Genomic DNA, 16,631 nt, shown 5'->3' with positions numbered 1-16,631 from the left:
CTTGCGGGACCGCAGTCACTCAGCCGCCTCCGCCGGATCCGCAAAGAATAGGGAAGGACCCCTGTGAACCACCCGGAGTCTGGCCGGATAAATCATTGAATACACAATATTTCTCTCCCGAAGCCGCTTCTTGACTTCCATGAATTGTGCCCGTTGTTTCTTAAGTTCCATGGAAAAGTCTGGAAAAATTGAGATCGTGGCTTTGTTGAACTTAATGGGACTCTTGTCGAGCTAGGCGTAGAATCGCGTCCCTGTTCCTGCAGTTGAGGAGACGTGCCAAAAGAGGTCTGGGTGGGGCTCCAGGAGGTAGAGGTCTTGTAGGAACCCTATGGGCCCTTTCCACAGCAAATGTTGGGGAGAATTCATCTCCCAGAGAGGTTTTGAGCCAATCTTCTAGAAACTGATCCGGATGTTGACCTTCCGTGCGTTCCGGCAGACCAATGACTCTGATGTTATTCCGACGCATTCTATTCTCCAAGTCATCTGCTTTTTGCTTCCATGCGTTTATCGAGCCCGCCGCTCTTGTAAGCTTGGCTTCCATGGGTGCGATGGTATCCTCCACCTTGGAGACCCTTGCCTCCACCTCCGTAATGCGCCCTCTCATGGCCTGCATATCTTGGCGAAGACGCCCCACCTCGGTATACACGTCCTCTATTTTCCCCGTCAGCGATGTTCTGGTTAAAGAGATGGCCTGCATCAGTTGCTCAGATGCCTGCTTGAGGGTTAATTCTTCCTGCTCACTCTCAGAGGGGCGGTTTTTACGCTGAACCTGCGAGGGGTTATTTCTGAGGGAACGTGCAGTATCAGAATGGTCAGGTCTAGCGTACTCTTAATTTTTCAGCTGCGCTTGCCCCCTTGGAGCGATTCATTTCTAATAGCAATATGGCACAGCCGAGCAAATGAAGTGATATATCCAGGAGATTCTCAAGTCCAGATTATAAGTGCAGCAGCGCTATAATATAAAGATGACAAGTGTCTCGGGGGCAACGCAGATCAGAAGGGTCACCCGGGAGGGTAAAATTCGGCTCTGTATAGTAGCCGAGAGGCCTTATGGCTAGGGAGGGACCAGAGCACCCACAGGCACAGCAGCCCGGGATGAGTCCAGAGGACCTAAAGTTCTAATAGCACCGACCAGCCGGTAACTTAGAGGGGAGTGCGGGGCCCAATTTTCCAGAGCACTCACCGCTTCTCCCTGCCAGATCCACAGAGTAGGCGCTCACCGTCCTGTCAGCGCTGTGAGGAGGGAGCCAGCGCCGCGTCTCTAAGCCAGAGCGCGTGCTTGTGAAAATGGCCGCCGACTCCTGCAGGCCCCGCCGGCCGCCGCAGCCTTTACCGCCGTCTGCGGCTGAAACTAGCCTCCCAGGGGTTCTAGAGGTGCTCCACGGTCCAGTACCGCCAGGTATGTCACGGCACGGCGGGCCCGCTGACAGGGTTAATATCAGGATGTGAGGAGCTCTCCCTGAACGCGTCTTCTCACGACCGCTACACAGCCACACCCCCTTTGTTGTGCATTTTCTGTTTTGTAGACATATTGCTTTAAGTTTCCGGTCTTGATGCTTTGATGTCTTCCTTGGTCTACCAGCATGTTTGCCTTTAACAACCTTCCCATGTTGTTTGTATTTGGTCCAGATTTTAGACACAGCTGACTGTGAACAACCAACATCTTTTGCAACATTGCGTGATGATTTACCCTCTTTTAGGAGTTTGATAATCCTCTCCTTTGTTTCAATTGACATCTCTCGTGTTGGAGCCATGATTCATATCAGTCCACTTGGTGCAACAGCTCTCCAAGATGTTATCACTCCTTTTTAGATACAGACTAACGAGCAGATCTAATTTGATGCAGATGTTAGTTTTGGGGAGGAAAATTTACAGGGTGATTCCATATTTTTTTTTCCTACAGAATTGAGGGATTCCATAATTTTTCCCCTCTGCATGGTCTAAAAAAACTTACCATTACTGACTACCACATTTTTTTTTTTTATCCAATAAATTTTTATTGAAATTTTCAAAGACAGAATTGATCTTACAGAAAGAAAACCAAAGATCATAATATAGACAGACAAAAATGCAAACAACAATAACAATAACAGACAATGAGACCGTAGGAACAGGAAGGGGGGGGGGGGATCCGGTAAGACTCAAGAAATCCTAATCCGATCCGATGTATAGACTAAGTACTAAACTTTATGGGAGATGCCAAGGGGTGGGAAACCCAACCCGCCCAGTTCTTCATTACCCTGTCTCTGACCCCTGCATCTAGTGAAAGAAAGTACTCATGATGAAATGTTGAATTAAGTCTGACCACCAACTCTGCGAGGGTAGGCAGGAGCGGGGCCTTCCATTTAGCAGCGAGGCTAATCCTAGCAGCCATCAATATATTCGAGACCAAGGGTACGAATTCTAGTGGAAGTGTTTCGATCCCAATGTATAGAACTGCCAGTTGAGGAGATAGAGGGAAATCAATACCCGTCACAGATTTAAGTAAGTTTGAGACAACTAACCAAAAGGGAGTCAAACTAGGACATTTCCACCACATGTGAGCCAAAGTACCTCTTCCTCCACACTGTCTCCAGCACAAAGGGGAGAAACTCTTTCCAAATTTAGATAAAGTAATCGGGGCATAGTACCATCTAAGATGAATCTTTTTTAGTGTCTCAAGGTGGTTGATACATTTAGATGCCCGCTGTATTGCTTTTATTCCCGCTCTCCACTCTTCATCCGAGGAGTGAAAAGATAAATCCTCCTCCCAACGCGACATATAAGTTGGTCTTATAGGAAATAAAAGGTTATTACAAGCTTTATATATAGCAGATAAGCCCTTGTACTGGTGAGGGTTGGATAGGAGAAATTTTTGAAAAGAGGGGCATACAGGTAATAAGGGGAAGGAGAGGCGGTGTATTGATGATAATAAATGTTTAACTTGGAAGTGTTGGAAAACCGTTTTCTCTATACCAGAGAAGTTCGAGCATAATTTGGAAAAGGACGAGAAGGTACCCTCCCACAACATATCTCCCAGTGAGTGGATACCAGCCTTCATCCAGGGAAGAAGATCAATATAGGGTATGTGAAAGGACAGGGCCTTGATATTTATCAGGCTCGGCGGCAGTGAGATCCAATCCCCCACCACTCGCCTCCAACCTACAAGGGTGGCCTGCATTGTAATTAGCGGAGGGGAATAAGGCGTCGGCCGGAGCGATTCTGCCTCTAGTAGGCACCGTAATGAGGACCCTTCGACAAAGCTCGATTCTATCTGTATCCAGCCCAAATTCTCAAGCGGGGTTGACCACCACTTTTTCACCGCTTCTAAAACAGCAGCCTTATAATACCCGGCTATGTAGGGAACTCCCATGCCACCTTACGTATATGGAAGATACATAATTTTACCCGCTACTCTAGGTTTTTTATTAGCCCAGATATATCGGTTAGTAATATTTTGGAGTTTAGTGAGGAATTTGGAAGGAATTACAATAGGGAGGGAACTAAAATAATAAAGAATTTTAGGGAGAAGAAACATTTTAAAGGCTTGGACGCGGGCTATCCACGAAAAACCATGTAAAGGGTGTCTAGAGATTTCGGAATTTAGAGCTGAGACCAAGTTTCCCATGTTAGTTGAGGCGATATATTTTGAGCGGGTAAGGGTTATTCCTAAGTATGGAATTCCGTCATCCCGCCATGTAATGGGGAGTTCTGTTTTCAGTCTCTCTTGAAGCGGCGAAGGGACTGCTATGGGAAAAATAAGAGACTTAGTCGCATTAAGTTTATAAAAGGAAATTGCTGAGAATAAGGACAGAGAAGTCATAACAGCCGGTAAAGATTTATGCAAGTCAGTACAAGTAATAATAATGTCATCTGCATATAAGCCAATCAAATGGTGGTGTGAACCTATATGATAACCTGAAATATTTTTGTTAGATCTTATGGACTCAGCCAGGGGTTCTATAGCCAAAGAAAATATAATCGGTGACAGGGGGCAACCCTGACGGGTTCCGTTAGTGATCTGGAAGGGGGAGGACAAAAAAACCTGAAGATAGCACCCTAGCATTAGGGTTAGAGTATAACGACAGAATAGCCGACAATATTGGGCCATCAAAACCGAACTTTTTAAGGACAGAGCTAAGGTATCCTCAATGTACCCTGTCAAAAGCCTTCTCTGCGTCCAATGAGAGAAGCACACCGGGGACACCCATCTTTTCAGCCACATCAATAACGTCAATCATACGTCTAGTGCCATCTCCAGCCCTCCTACCAGCCACAAAACCCACCTGGTCTGGATGAACCAGGGACGGGGTAATTACATTCAATCTAGATGCCAATAATTTAGAAAAAATTTTTACATCACAGTTCAGTAATGAGCTGGGACGATAATTTCCCGGGTCCTCTGTAGATTTACCTGGCTTGGGTATAGTGACAATGGTAGCCTGAAGGGAGATAGCAGAGACCGACCCAGACCTTTGCCACGAGGAGAAAGTACGGAGGAGGTATGGGGCAAGAACAGAAGAAAAACGTCTATAATAATCGTTAGGAAGTCCATCTGGACCTGGGGCGGAATGAAGTTTAGTAGTTTTTATAACCTGCTTTATTTCAGATAAAGAGAAAGGAGAGTTAAGGGCCTCAAGTTGGGTCTGCGACAATTTTGGGAGAGAGATGGAATCTAGATAGGTTTGGATATCTGTCTGTGATGGAAGCGGGGTATTCACATCTCCCTCTAAGTTATATAATTTAGAATAAAATTGTGCAAATACCTCAGCTATAGCGATGGGGTTACGTATAAGGGTTCCGGAATGATCTCGCAAGGCCTCAATATGAGCTAACCTTTCCCTCTTTTTGATACGTTTAGCAAGTAATGAACCCGCTCTGTCCCCCATTGCATAAAAAGAAGTTTTCATTTTCCTCAAATACTTCTCATGCTGATCTAATAGAAAGGACCTGAGTTGTGAACGGGTTAAGGCCAGTTGTTTAGAGACCAAAGGGGACGGGTTAAGCTTGTTAATGCGTTCCAACCGTTGCAAATCAGCCACTAAGGTCGCTCTAGTGTGCTCGCGCTCTCTTATAAGTTGGGGTGCTCTTTGTATAAAAAGGCCTCTAACAAAAGCCTTGTGGGCTTCCCATATAGTTTCATCAGAAACTGACTGATTATCATTGATGGAGAAGTATTCCACCAGCTGCGCCTCCACATCCGTCCCCACCTCCTGCCTATTTAAAAGAGCAGGATTTAGTTTCCATTGCCAGGGAGTCCGTGGCCGAAACCCCACAGATATTTCCAAACTGACAGGAGCATAGTCTGACCAGGAGATTGTTCCCACCTCCGCCGAAACACATGCCGGGAGAGTTCCGCTGTCAACTAGGAAGTAGTCAATTCTGGAGTAGGAGCTGTGTCTATGGGAAAAGAAAGAGAAATCCCTCTCTGTAGCATGTAAGTATCTCCAGACATCATGTAAATGTTTTTCCAAACAGAGAGAGCTCAGTTCACCTCGACCCACTTTTGAGCGCGGTGAACAGTCTAAAGCCCTTGAAGGGACAACATTAAAGTCAAAAGTCGAACGTATGAAATATATATCTCATAGGAATCAGAAATAGTGCGAACATATAAATCCCTTAAAACGAATTATTTATTTAATACATTAAAAAACACACCTATCCCAGTGAAAAAATGGTCAATGCCAAAATTAACCAGACCTAGGCTGGGATGCTACATAGCCCTACTATAAGGCTCACTGATACCTTCCTAGCCGTGGAGGTTGGCACCCTAAAAACGAGAGCTGGCGCCCCCACTCAACGTGGACTATCCCTCACTCCCCTACCAGTCCCTATTCAGACAGGAGGGAAAACAATAATCTGATAGTGCAGAAATGAAACTTCAGAATGCCCTAAGCTCGAGCAAAACCTCAAACAATTGATATTGTCCCAATAGAACCCCCACATAGGGGTACATTAACCAATAAATTGCTTGTCATGTGTAGGTATGCCCATCTGATATTATAGCAATGAACATTAGAGTTGCCTCAGGCTAAAGTAGGACCCCAGGATACTATAAACGATAAAAAATCTAATACCTCCACATCATGATCATATGTGACAAACTGATATGTCCAATGGACAGATAATACAAACTAACCCCTCTCAAGGGTATACGCTGAATCATAATATAATAAACAAAGTCACTTATCATGTGTAGGTCAACCCCGACGCGTTTCCCCGCCTGTAGCGGTTCATCAGGAGGAATCAATAAACGTCATATCCATATATGATACCCAGATGATGCATGATAGTACCGGTGGTCAAGAATGAGTGGATTTAAATAACCCCCATGATACAAAGCCACAAATCAGCCCCACCCATTATCAGGTGGGCAAATCACATATGAGAAGGTAGTGATAGCCCAAATATCTCCACATGATACCGTAAATAGTAGCCGCCCTCAGCGTCAAACCATCACAACCGCCTACGATACATAGCGGGTGAATAAAGGCCCCACGTGTGCTCCAGGATGGCGCCAGCGTCCCACGTCATCAAAACGCCTCAGATATATAACAGGTAGATGAAGCCCCGGCGTGCTCTCCACACTGGAGCGCATCCAAAATGGCGCCGGGGACTTCCGGTTTGGGCGCATCCAAAATGGCGCCGGGACTTCCGGTTTGGGCGCATCCAAAATGGCGCCGGGACTTCCGGTTTGGGCGCATCCAAAATGGCGCCGGGACTTCCGGTTTCGGCAGATTTAGTTAAGCTCCAATACCAGCATTCATTTTACCCTCAAAGGGAGGGAGGAGCAAAGGGTATATGTATCAAATGGCGGGGCACAATGAAAAAGAGCAAATGGTACAGAGTATTCAAAAGTATAGAGTTTATGATTCTATCACTCATATATACTAGAATACCGCCAAGTGACTATTTATTAGGAAGACAATATTGGGGATGAAAAATTCTATATAAAGATAAACATCAGAAACAAATAGATATATACCGCTTTTCAATGCAGTGTATGCCTAAAAGGCATCCTCAGATATGCCCTTTAAAATAAAAAACCCCCATTAATCCAGGGTACCCCCCACAGATATTGGACAGACCGCAACATGAGGCGTTACTAAGTGATAGACATTCTTTGCTTCAGAAAAAAGGACCCAGGAATGATACAAATGAAAATATTGTAAGGCTTATTGGAACTTATGATGCTCAAGCGGATAAAGTATATCATGTCCTTAAAAAACATTGGGGTATCTTACTAGCTGACCCCAATTTGAGAGGTCTTGTAACACAGAAACCAAGTGTTACATATAGAAAGGGGAGGTCTGTTGGAGATAGAAACTATGGACAAGCCTATCAAAGGCCAAAAGGGGTGGCTACATGGCTAGATAGGAGACCCCTTGGTTTTTTTAAATGCGGTAATTGCTCCAGGTGTAAATATATGTTGCAATGTAAGACCTTTACAAGCTCATACAATGGGAGAACCTTCTGCATTAGAGATTTTGGCAATTGTAGATCTACAGGTCTGGTTTATAAAGCCACATGCACATGTCCCAGGGACTATGTGGGTAAGACCACTAGGGAATTCAGGGTTAGGGTGGGGGAGCATTTGGGGGATATAAAAAATAAGAGAGATACCCCGGTCGCAAGACACATGAATTCAGTACACCAAGGTTGTGTGAGCGACATCTCCTTCACTATGATTGAACTAATAAAGCCGAAAGTGAGGGGAGGTAACCTGGATAATATAATCCTGAGAAGAGAATGTGAGTGGATTTTCAGGTTACAGTCCCTCTTCCCAGATGGGATGAATGAGTGCATGTCATATACCTGCTTTATATAATGGACAAAAAGTATACCTGATATGGTGACTGTTCTCTAATAATATATATATATATATATATATATATATGTATTCTGGATTAATGGGGTTTTTTTTATTTTAAAGGGCATATCTGAGGATGCCTTTTAGGCATACACTGCATTGAAAAGCGGTATATATCTATTATTTGTTTCTGATGTTTATCTTTATATAGAATTTTTCATCCCCAATATTGTCTTCCTAATAAATAGTCACTTGGCGGTATTCTAGTATATATGAGTGATAGAATCATAAACTCTATACTTTTGAATACTCTGTACCATTTGCTCTTTTTCATTGTTCCCCGCCATTTGATACATATACCCTTTGCTCCTCCCTCCCTTTGAGGGTAAAATGAATGCTGGTATTGGAGCTTAACTAAATCTGCCGAAACCGGAAGTCCCGGCGCCATTTTGGATGCGCCCAAACCGGAAGTCCCGGAGCCATATTGGATGCGCCCAAACCGGAAGTCCCAGCGCCATTTTGGATGCGCCCAAACCGGAAGTCCCGGAGCCATATTGGATGCGCCCAAACCGGAAGTCCCCGGCGCCATTTTGGATGCGCTCCAGTGTGGAGCGCACGCCGGGGCTTCATCTACCTGTTATATATCTGAGGCGTTTTGATGACGTGGGACGCTGGCGCCATCCTGGAGCACACGTGGGGCCTTTATTCACCCGCTATGTATCGTAGGCGGTTGTGATGGTTTGACGCTGAGGGCGGCTACTATTTACGGTATCATGTGGAGATATTTGGGCTATCACTACCTTCTCATATGTGATTTGCCCACCTGATAATGGGTGGGGCTGATTTGTGGCTTTGTATCATGGGGGTTATTTAAATCCACTCATTCTTGACCACCGGTACTATCATGCATCATCTGGGTATCATATATGGATATGACGTTTATTGATTCCTCCTGATGAACCGCTACAGGCGGGGAAACGCGTCGGGGTTGACCTACACATAAGTGACTTTGTTTATTATATTATGATTCAGAGTATACCCTTGAGAGGGGTTAGTTTGTATTATCTGTCCATTGGACATATCAGTTTGTCACATATGATCATGATGTGGAGGTATTAGATTTTTTATCGTTTATAGTATCCTGGGGTCCTACTTTAGCCTGAGGCAACTCTAATGTTCATTGCTATAATATCAGATGGGCATACCTACACATGACAAGCAATTTATTGGTTAATGTACCCCTATGTGGGGGTTCTATTGGGACAATATCAATTGTTTGAGGTTTTGCTCGAGCTTAGGGCATTCTGAAGTTTCATTTCTGCACTATCAGATTATTGTTTTCCCTCCTGTCTGAATAGGGACTGGTAGGGGAGTGAGGGATAGTCCACGTTGAGTGGGGGCGCCATCTCTTGTTTTTAGGGTGCCAACCTCCACGGCTAGGAAGGTATCAGTGAGCCTTATAGTAGGGCTATGTAGCATCCCAGCCTAGGTCTGGTTAATTTTGGCATTGACCATTTTTTCACTGGGATAGGTGTGTTTTTTAATGTATTAAATAAATAATTCGTTTTAAGGGATTTATATGTTCGCACAACATTAAAGTCACCACATATAATAACTCCGCCTCTAGCCTCCACCTCCACAACTTTTAACAATTCTCTCATAAATTTCACATGGGAGAGGTTAGGGGCATACACATTAACAATAGAATATGCTGAACCATCTATAACACAATTCAGAATAATAAATCTCCCTCCCGGGTCCGCAATCTCATTGAGGAGTTGAAAAGGAGTATCCTTTTTAACAAAGATACAGACACCAGCTTTTTTTGAAGTATTATTGGCAAAGAAGGCCGTGGGATACATGAGACTACGGACCCGGTGGTTGTCCCCTTCGAGCATATGGGACTCCTGTATACACAATACATCTGCTTTATTTCGGCGAGCCTCCTCCCACAACATAGAGCGTTTAAACGGCGAGTTAAGCCCCCTGACATTTAAAGAAACAAGTTTCACTGTCATGTGTAAAAAAGGTTTAGAAACTGTGGAGAACACGTCTCACCAGACACACCCAGGGACGACAAAAGGGGATACACATCAAAATGAGGGAAACAAGTAAACAGACAATAAAAAGAACATCTATGTAAACGTAACAGGCAGTATGAATACTGCAATGGGGCAGATAAACAGCATCAGGAGAGGGGAAAAAAGGGAAAACCAGGTCCCTTGGAATACACCATTCTCCCACGCTGTGTCTTGGAAAGAAAAGCCATCTGCAGACAGAGGCCACAAGAAGAATTTAAGGCTGTGTGCCACCTAGAGTAGTTTTAGGAAGGCCAACCTGCCGTCTCCCAGTCCGCTCTTACTCTTCTCGAAGGCTGTACTCGGCCAGGTTGTGGACTACCCCTCTCTGGGGAGACCAGTAGGTTCCAATCACGAAGCGCTTGTTCCAGCTTTTTAGGTGAGTGAAAAACCTATCTTGTCTCCATATGCACAAATCGGATCTTCACTGGAAAACCCCAGTTATAAGGAATGCTATTTTCTCTTAACACCTTACACAGGGACGCAAACTCTCTTCTTCTGGCTAAGGTCCCTGCCGAGAGATCCGGAAAAACAGCAATTTTTGAAAAGGGCTCCGGAAGGGTTCTCTGATCTCTCATTGCATGCATGAAATCTTCCTTTACCCTAAAAGAGTGGAGACAGGCAAGCACATCCCTGGGAAGAGATTGATTAATGTGGGAGGGTTTGGGCACCCGGTGAATCCTTTCTATTCCCAGGGGCCTGGATTGAGCATCAGGGAGAACCTCTTTGAGAAAGGCCGTAAAGTGATCAGACAGATCAGCCTCTTTAACAGTCTCAGGAATACCACGAAGTCTTATGTTACATCTGCGGGATCTGTGCTCCAAATCCCAGTTTAAGTTGCTGGGTCGAAAACCGTTCCTCTAGGGCAGAGTAATCATCAGCCAGGACATTATGAGCGGTCGCATATTCCACCATTTTCTGCTCAATATGGTCTGTGCGGTCACCCAGGAAAACAATGTCTTGCCTAAGCTCCCCAATCATACCTTTCATATCGTCATGGAGAGCCTTCCTGAGGGAGGACAAGAGGCACTGCATAGTGGCCTGGGTAAGAGGAATATCTTCTGTTTCCATCGCCACTGTCTCTCTGATGTCCCTAGAGGAGGGATGGGAGGATGCAGAGCCCGAGTGAGATGCCGGTGCCATCTTGGATTGCTGCAGCCCTTCCCTGCTGTAGAAATCTGTAAGCTTTGCCGGGTTACTGCCAGGGCTGTGGAGTCGGTAAGCCAAACCTGCGACTCCGACTCAGACTCCGAAATTTCCCTTACACCGACTCCGACTCCACGACTCCGACTCCCACACATATTGCTTATATTTAAGTGAAAAATTTATTGTAGTACAATGTGAACCTCAGACATTTAATCATTTTTATGATCCAATAATCAAGATATTTAGATAGAACAGAATATATATTGGTGTACTACCTGGTTTTCATTCTTTTTGGTACAGATACGATATGGATAGACAGATATGGATAAATGGATATATAGATAGAGCAGATTTCTAATCTGCTTTTGCTATTGAAAACATCTATGAGCTCAAAAACCTTTCAGGTGATGCAGTTTTTTTAAAAAGATGATCAGCTTTTGCAGCTGAAAAACGTATCCTCAAAAAACACAGGAAAAACGCTGTGTGTGAATGTAGCCTTAGATCAGGAATATAACAGCCATTTATAGGACATTTCATAACTTTCCCAAACTCCTATGAAAAAATATTCAGCACATCCTGCATTGAATTACTGTACTCAATTTATTATATATTTTAGGAGTCGGTCCATTTTATACCGACTCCAACTCCACCAAAATGAGCACCGACTCCGACTCCACGACTCCGACTCCACAGCCCTGGTTACTGAGCAGTTTCGGGGGTCCTCGCGGCATGCTATGTGCTCCCTGGGTCCTCTAGTAGACAAAGGTGACAAAATCAGCCTCTTTGAGCCGCTTGAAGCCGAGTGGTAGCTCGTGTCTGCAGGAGCTCCCTGACTATGCAGCCTGCACCATGAGCTTCCAGGCCACACCCGACTACCACATTTTTTGATCTTGATTTCTTTCAGTGTTTCTTAAAGCCAGAAAGTTGCCATTTGAAAGGACTAGTTTTGTGCCATGTCTGTGATCTGCTTTTTTTCTACAAAATTAAACAACTGAATGAACATCCTCCAAGGCCGGTAATTCCATAATTTTTGCCAGGGGTTGTAGATGATCTTGTTGAAGCTGCTCACACTTCTTTCCTATTCATCACATGCGCTGTGTTGTGCACACGCTGCAGCCGACAATAAGAGATAGTCTGCAAGAGGGACATGCTGGAACTCTGATTAGCAAAGTGAGGAAATTGGCTATTGCTGCCTGAACCGCTAAAATTGATTCCATCATGAAAAGATGTGCTGGAAAAAGGGGCAATTGTGGATCAAGCCACTCGGTGGGGCAGCACTTACACCGTTCCGACATACTCACCCGGCCATCGCTCCCACGCCGCAGCCTCTCGCCGCCCGACAGCCACGGCGGTCATCTCTGACAGGCGCGCGGCAGACGGCGTCATTGCATGCAATGCGCATGTGCCATAGTCCGCGCCTCCCTTCTGCTTCTTGTGCTCCGGCGATGCCCTGACCCGGAAGCGCCCCCTGACCAATGGCAGACCAGACAGGGACATATCAGGCCGCTTCGCCCTGCGGGAGGCGCCTGATCGTTTTGTTTCCTAGCACACTGCACCTCGCTTCTTTGTGTGCTCTGCAGCAGCCTCGCAGTACTGCTATCCGTGTCCCCTGCTGTACTCCACCGTCCTACTCCAGTACTGCCTCCGGTGTTTCTGTTCCATCCAGCTCCAGTCGTTCCGTCCTACTCCAGTCCTGCCTCCGGTGTTCCTGTTCCAGTCCTTCCGTCCTACTCCAGTCCTGCCTCCAGTGTTCCTGCTCCAACCATCCCTCCATGTTCCAGTCTACAGTCTTATTCCACTCCTGTGTTCCAGCTCTGTCCTGTCATCTACACTTCAGTCCCACACTCCTACTCCAGTCCATCCTGAGCCGCCCTTCTCGGTACCGGCTACCGTGGTACTCGAACCCCTGGGACTGCTCCTAACGGTCCCTGTATAGGGGTCGGTTCCACCTGGCAGCTCGTCCGGGGCCCCACGGTGCCACGGCCCAGAGGGTCCACTCCTGGAGATTCTGGCTCCAGACCAGCCATGCTAACAACTTATTTAATGATTGAGCGATCGCTTGAGCTGAAAACCTTCCTTGTAGATATGGCCAACCCTCAGGTAACACTACAAGGTCAATGGACACAGGTGGCTGAATTGAAGGAATTGCTTCATCACCCATTTACAGTGACTAAAAAATTACAAGCTAAGGATTTAACTCCTGGCATTTTTATAAAGGAGTGGAAGCACTTGTTGTTTTGCCTGTCTCACAGAGGTGGTTTAATCGCAGATGGCATTGCTGCTTCAATGAAAAGGAGAGAGACACTGCTATTAGAAAAAATTCTTCTGGCTGCTGTTTATGTGGACCCGAGTCATCGTATATTGCTGGATGATCAATAGCTTACTAAAGGAAAAGAAGCTCTGACTGAGGTAGCAGTTAGGATGAGTGGGCTACAGGATGGCCAAGAGAAAGAGGACTCGGGTCTTGCCAGTGCTGCTGCCGTTCCTTCACCTCATCAGATGAGGAGTTTGATTTTGCAAAGTATTTGGACAACATGGAGCAGGCAAAGCGTCGCTGCAGGGAAAAACAGATTGACCATATTTCAGCAACATTTTTCACTTGCTCTCAAAGAAGTAGAAGAGTTCAATTGTTCATCAAAACTGACTGTGCATGAGGCAATTCTTTACACCCTGAAATTGTTAGAGATGTTGCCTATGTGGTTGCGGCTTTGCCTCCAACCCAAGTTAGTGTAGAGAGGCTGTTCTCTGGCCTTAAAATTATTACGTCAGATTTGAGTCTATAAAGGAGGATCTGATGGAGGTTATACTATTTCTAAGAACAAATTCATAGACTGCACAAATGTTATTCAGTATGTTTTTGTTGAAAACGTTTCCCCCCCCCACTTACTGCATAGTGTATAATAAATTGTAAATATGCACAAGTTTTTTTGCTCTAAAGCTATATTCCAATAAATATATTTTATGTTCTATCTAAATGGCTTGATTATTGTATTATAATTATTAAACGCCTGATGTTACCATTTTATTACAGTAAATGTATCACTTAAACTTAGACATGAGCCATGCATGAGGGAGTCGGAGTTGAGGAAATTGAGGAGTCGGTGGTTTGGCTTACCGACCTCACAGCCCTGACTGACACAGCCAACACACAGGCAGTGCAATAGGGAGAATATTCCCACTCACCAAGTGACAGGCGTGATCATACTGAAAAAAGAATATTGCTCCTCGTCTTCTAAGCTGTGAACCTAAGAAACAATTGTGCTAGTGTCATAGCATGCAAACCCCACCGGCCAGGAAATTAGAACGGATACTCACATTTTCTGCTGTAATAATTCGAGCAAGGTCATCTTTATTCTGGATCATTAGGTCATACCACCTCCGTAAGAGGTTGCTTCGTTCCTAAGGAAATGAGAAGAAGTGGCAGAAGATGAACACAAAAGTAATAATGTCTGGAAAGGTACAATATTAGATTAGGAGAATCAGAGCCATTTAAGAACAATGGTGCCCAATTTGTATGGTAGGAGAATGGAGGGGTGCCTGGCTCGTACAGCCAAGGAGGGGGAAGGATGGAGGGGTGCCTGGCTCTAACAATCAATGGGGAGGGGGGAGGACAGAGGGGCGCCTGGCTCTAACAATCAATGGGGAGGGTGGTGAGGGGGGAGGACAGAGGGGTGCCTGGCTCTAACAATCAATGGGGAGGGTGGTGAGGGGGGAGGACAGAGGGGTGCCTGGCTCTAACAATCAATGGGGAGGGTGGTGAGGACAGAGGGGTGCCCGGCTCTAACAATCAATGGGGAGGGTGGTGAGGGGGGAGGACAGAGAGGTGCCTGGCTCATACGGCCGAGGTAGGTGGGTGATGAGAGGCAGGACGGAGGGGTGCCCGGCTTGTACGGCTGGGGGGACAGAGGGGTACCCGGCTTGTAGAGCTGAGGACGATGGGGGGGATAGAGGGGTGCCCGGCTCATATGGCCGAGGATTGGGGGGGGCTGGCAGGATGGAGCAGTACCTGGCTTGAGGAAGATGGAGAGGTACCTGGCTTGTAAAAAGCCAGGGGCAGGGGGGCCCAGCTCATATAGACGAAGAGGGGGGGATGGAGGGGTGCCCAGCTCATACCAACAGTGAGGAGGGGATGGAGGGGTGCTCAGTACATACAGTTGAGGGGATTAGTTACTTGCATGTACAGCTGAGGAGGATGGCAAGAATGCTGGGTGCCCGAGGAGGGATGGAGGGGTGCGTGGCACATACAGCCGAGGGGGGTAAAGGGGTGCCGGACTGATGAAAAGTTACCAAATGTACAGCATCATCATTCAGAACCGGGCACTCCTGCCCCCACTGATTGCGCCTCCTACATAACCGGATTATTGGGGGGGCTGGTTTGCCCATATGGAAGTTTGTCATTATTTGACGGGTGCAGAAAAGTATGTTTCAAGCTTCCAATATGTTCTCAGCACTGGATATGTGACAACCAGATTTTTGAGAAGGGAAATTATTTCCTGTGCCATCACAGATCCCGTGCAATATGGAGACGTCTCATCGGCCCCGGGTTCTGGTCCCCCCTCCGCCTGTGGCTCCAGCACTCACCTTGCTGGACACCTCCTTCCAGGAGGGGAACGCTGTGGCGGCTGCCCGCACGGCCTCCCTGCATTCTCTGGGGCCGCAGTCCGCCACCTGAGCCAGTTCTGTGCCAGTGGCCGGATCCAACACGGGGAAGGTGGTGGAGTCAGAGGACTGCAGCCAGGAGCCCCCCACATAGGCGGCGGAGCGCAGCAGAGAGGCGGGCAGCGCCGAGGCACAGGCGGACGCCATCCTACACGGGAGCCTGAGGATGCCTGACATCACCCCGCTGCACTGCTGGCTGCACGGCGGTAGTCGGTGACCTACGCGGAGGCAGGGCGGCCACTCATCAGCACCGCGCACCAATCACACAAGGTGCAGAGGTAAAACCGTCACTGCTGCAAATATGGCACGTAAAGCGAGCCGGTGCAATGAAAAGAGCAGAGCCGATCTCAGTGCAGCCAGTAATAGATCCCGGGACAAGACACAGTGCAGAAATACCGAGCGGGACCGTGACACAGGGGTGTTAATAGCTTTATCCAATCAGCAGTCCTCGATAGATTCTACCAATCACGAGTCACCTGTCAGCGCTCTCCTCCAATAGTCATTCTCCAGCGATCACGTTCTTCCAATCATCGCCCGTCTCCCGTCATGTCCATCCAATCATAGCCCTTCTCTGATCACTCCCTTCCAATCAACAGTCGTTATAGTCATTCGCGTCTGTTCTCTGCTCTTTTGCTGCCGAAGAGAAGATTAAGGAATTGTCGCCCTCTGGTGGTGGGAGTCTGTAATGTCCTTAAAATGGTCAAGAGAGACTACCAGGCTGAAACGATGCTGAAGTTGGTTTCTTAGGCCTCTTTCACACATCAGGTTTTCGCCGTCAGGCGCGATCCGGCGCTTTTGACAGAAACCGGATCCGGCGAAATGCAATGCCGGATCCGGTTTCCCCCCCATTGACTTGCATTTGCGCCGGATCGCGCCGGATGGCCATGCGTTTCATCCGGTTTTCGCCGGATCCGGCAATGTGTCGCAATGTGTCGCGATCCGGCGTCTGGAAAAAACGT

The 16,631-nt window shown here is 46.7% G+C and overlaps 1 protein-coding gene across 1 annotated transcript in view; it reads right to left on the bottom strand.

Moving 5' to 3' along the window:
- The window catches only part of ALDH5A1 (aldehyde dehydrogenase 5 family member A1), a 44,699-nt gene extending 28,597 nt beyond the window's left edge, over positions 1–16,102 (bottom strand). Inside the window, exons 1-2 of the mRNA XM_073566130.1 lie at positions 15,595–16,102; positions 14,329–14,412 (exon numbers count right to left, since the gene is read on the bottom strand). Coding sequence (XP_073422231.1) covers positions 14,329–14,412; positions 15,595–15,849 — 339 coding nt within the window. The 5' untranslated portion in view covers positions 15,850–16,102. The remainder of the gene's footprint in view (positions 1–14,328; positions 14,413–15,594) is intronic.
- Between the last annotated feature and the right edge of the window lie 529 nt (positions 16,103–16,631).

The sequence above is a fragment of the Dendrobates tinctorius genome, unplaced genomic scaffold, assembly GCF_039654945.1.
Source record: "Dendrobates tinctorius isolate UK_male_01 unplaced genomic scaffold, ASM3965494v1 ptg000004l, whole genome shotgun sequence".
In the NCBI taxonomy this organism is placed as follows: Eukaryota; Metazoa; Chordata; class Amphibia; order Anura; family Dendrobatidae; genus Dendrobates; species Dendrobates tinctorius.
The sequence above is the reverse complement of the archived record's forward strand: the minus strand, read 5'-3'. Positions and strand labels throughout refer to the sequence as shown.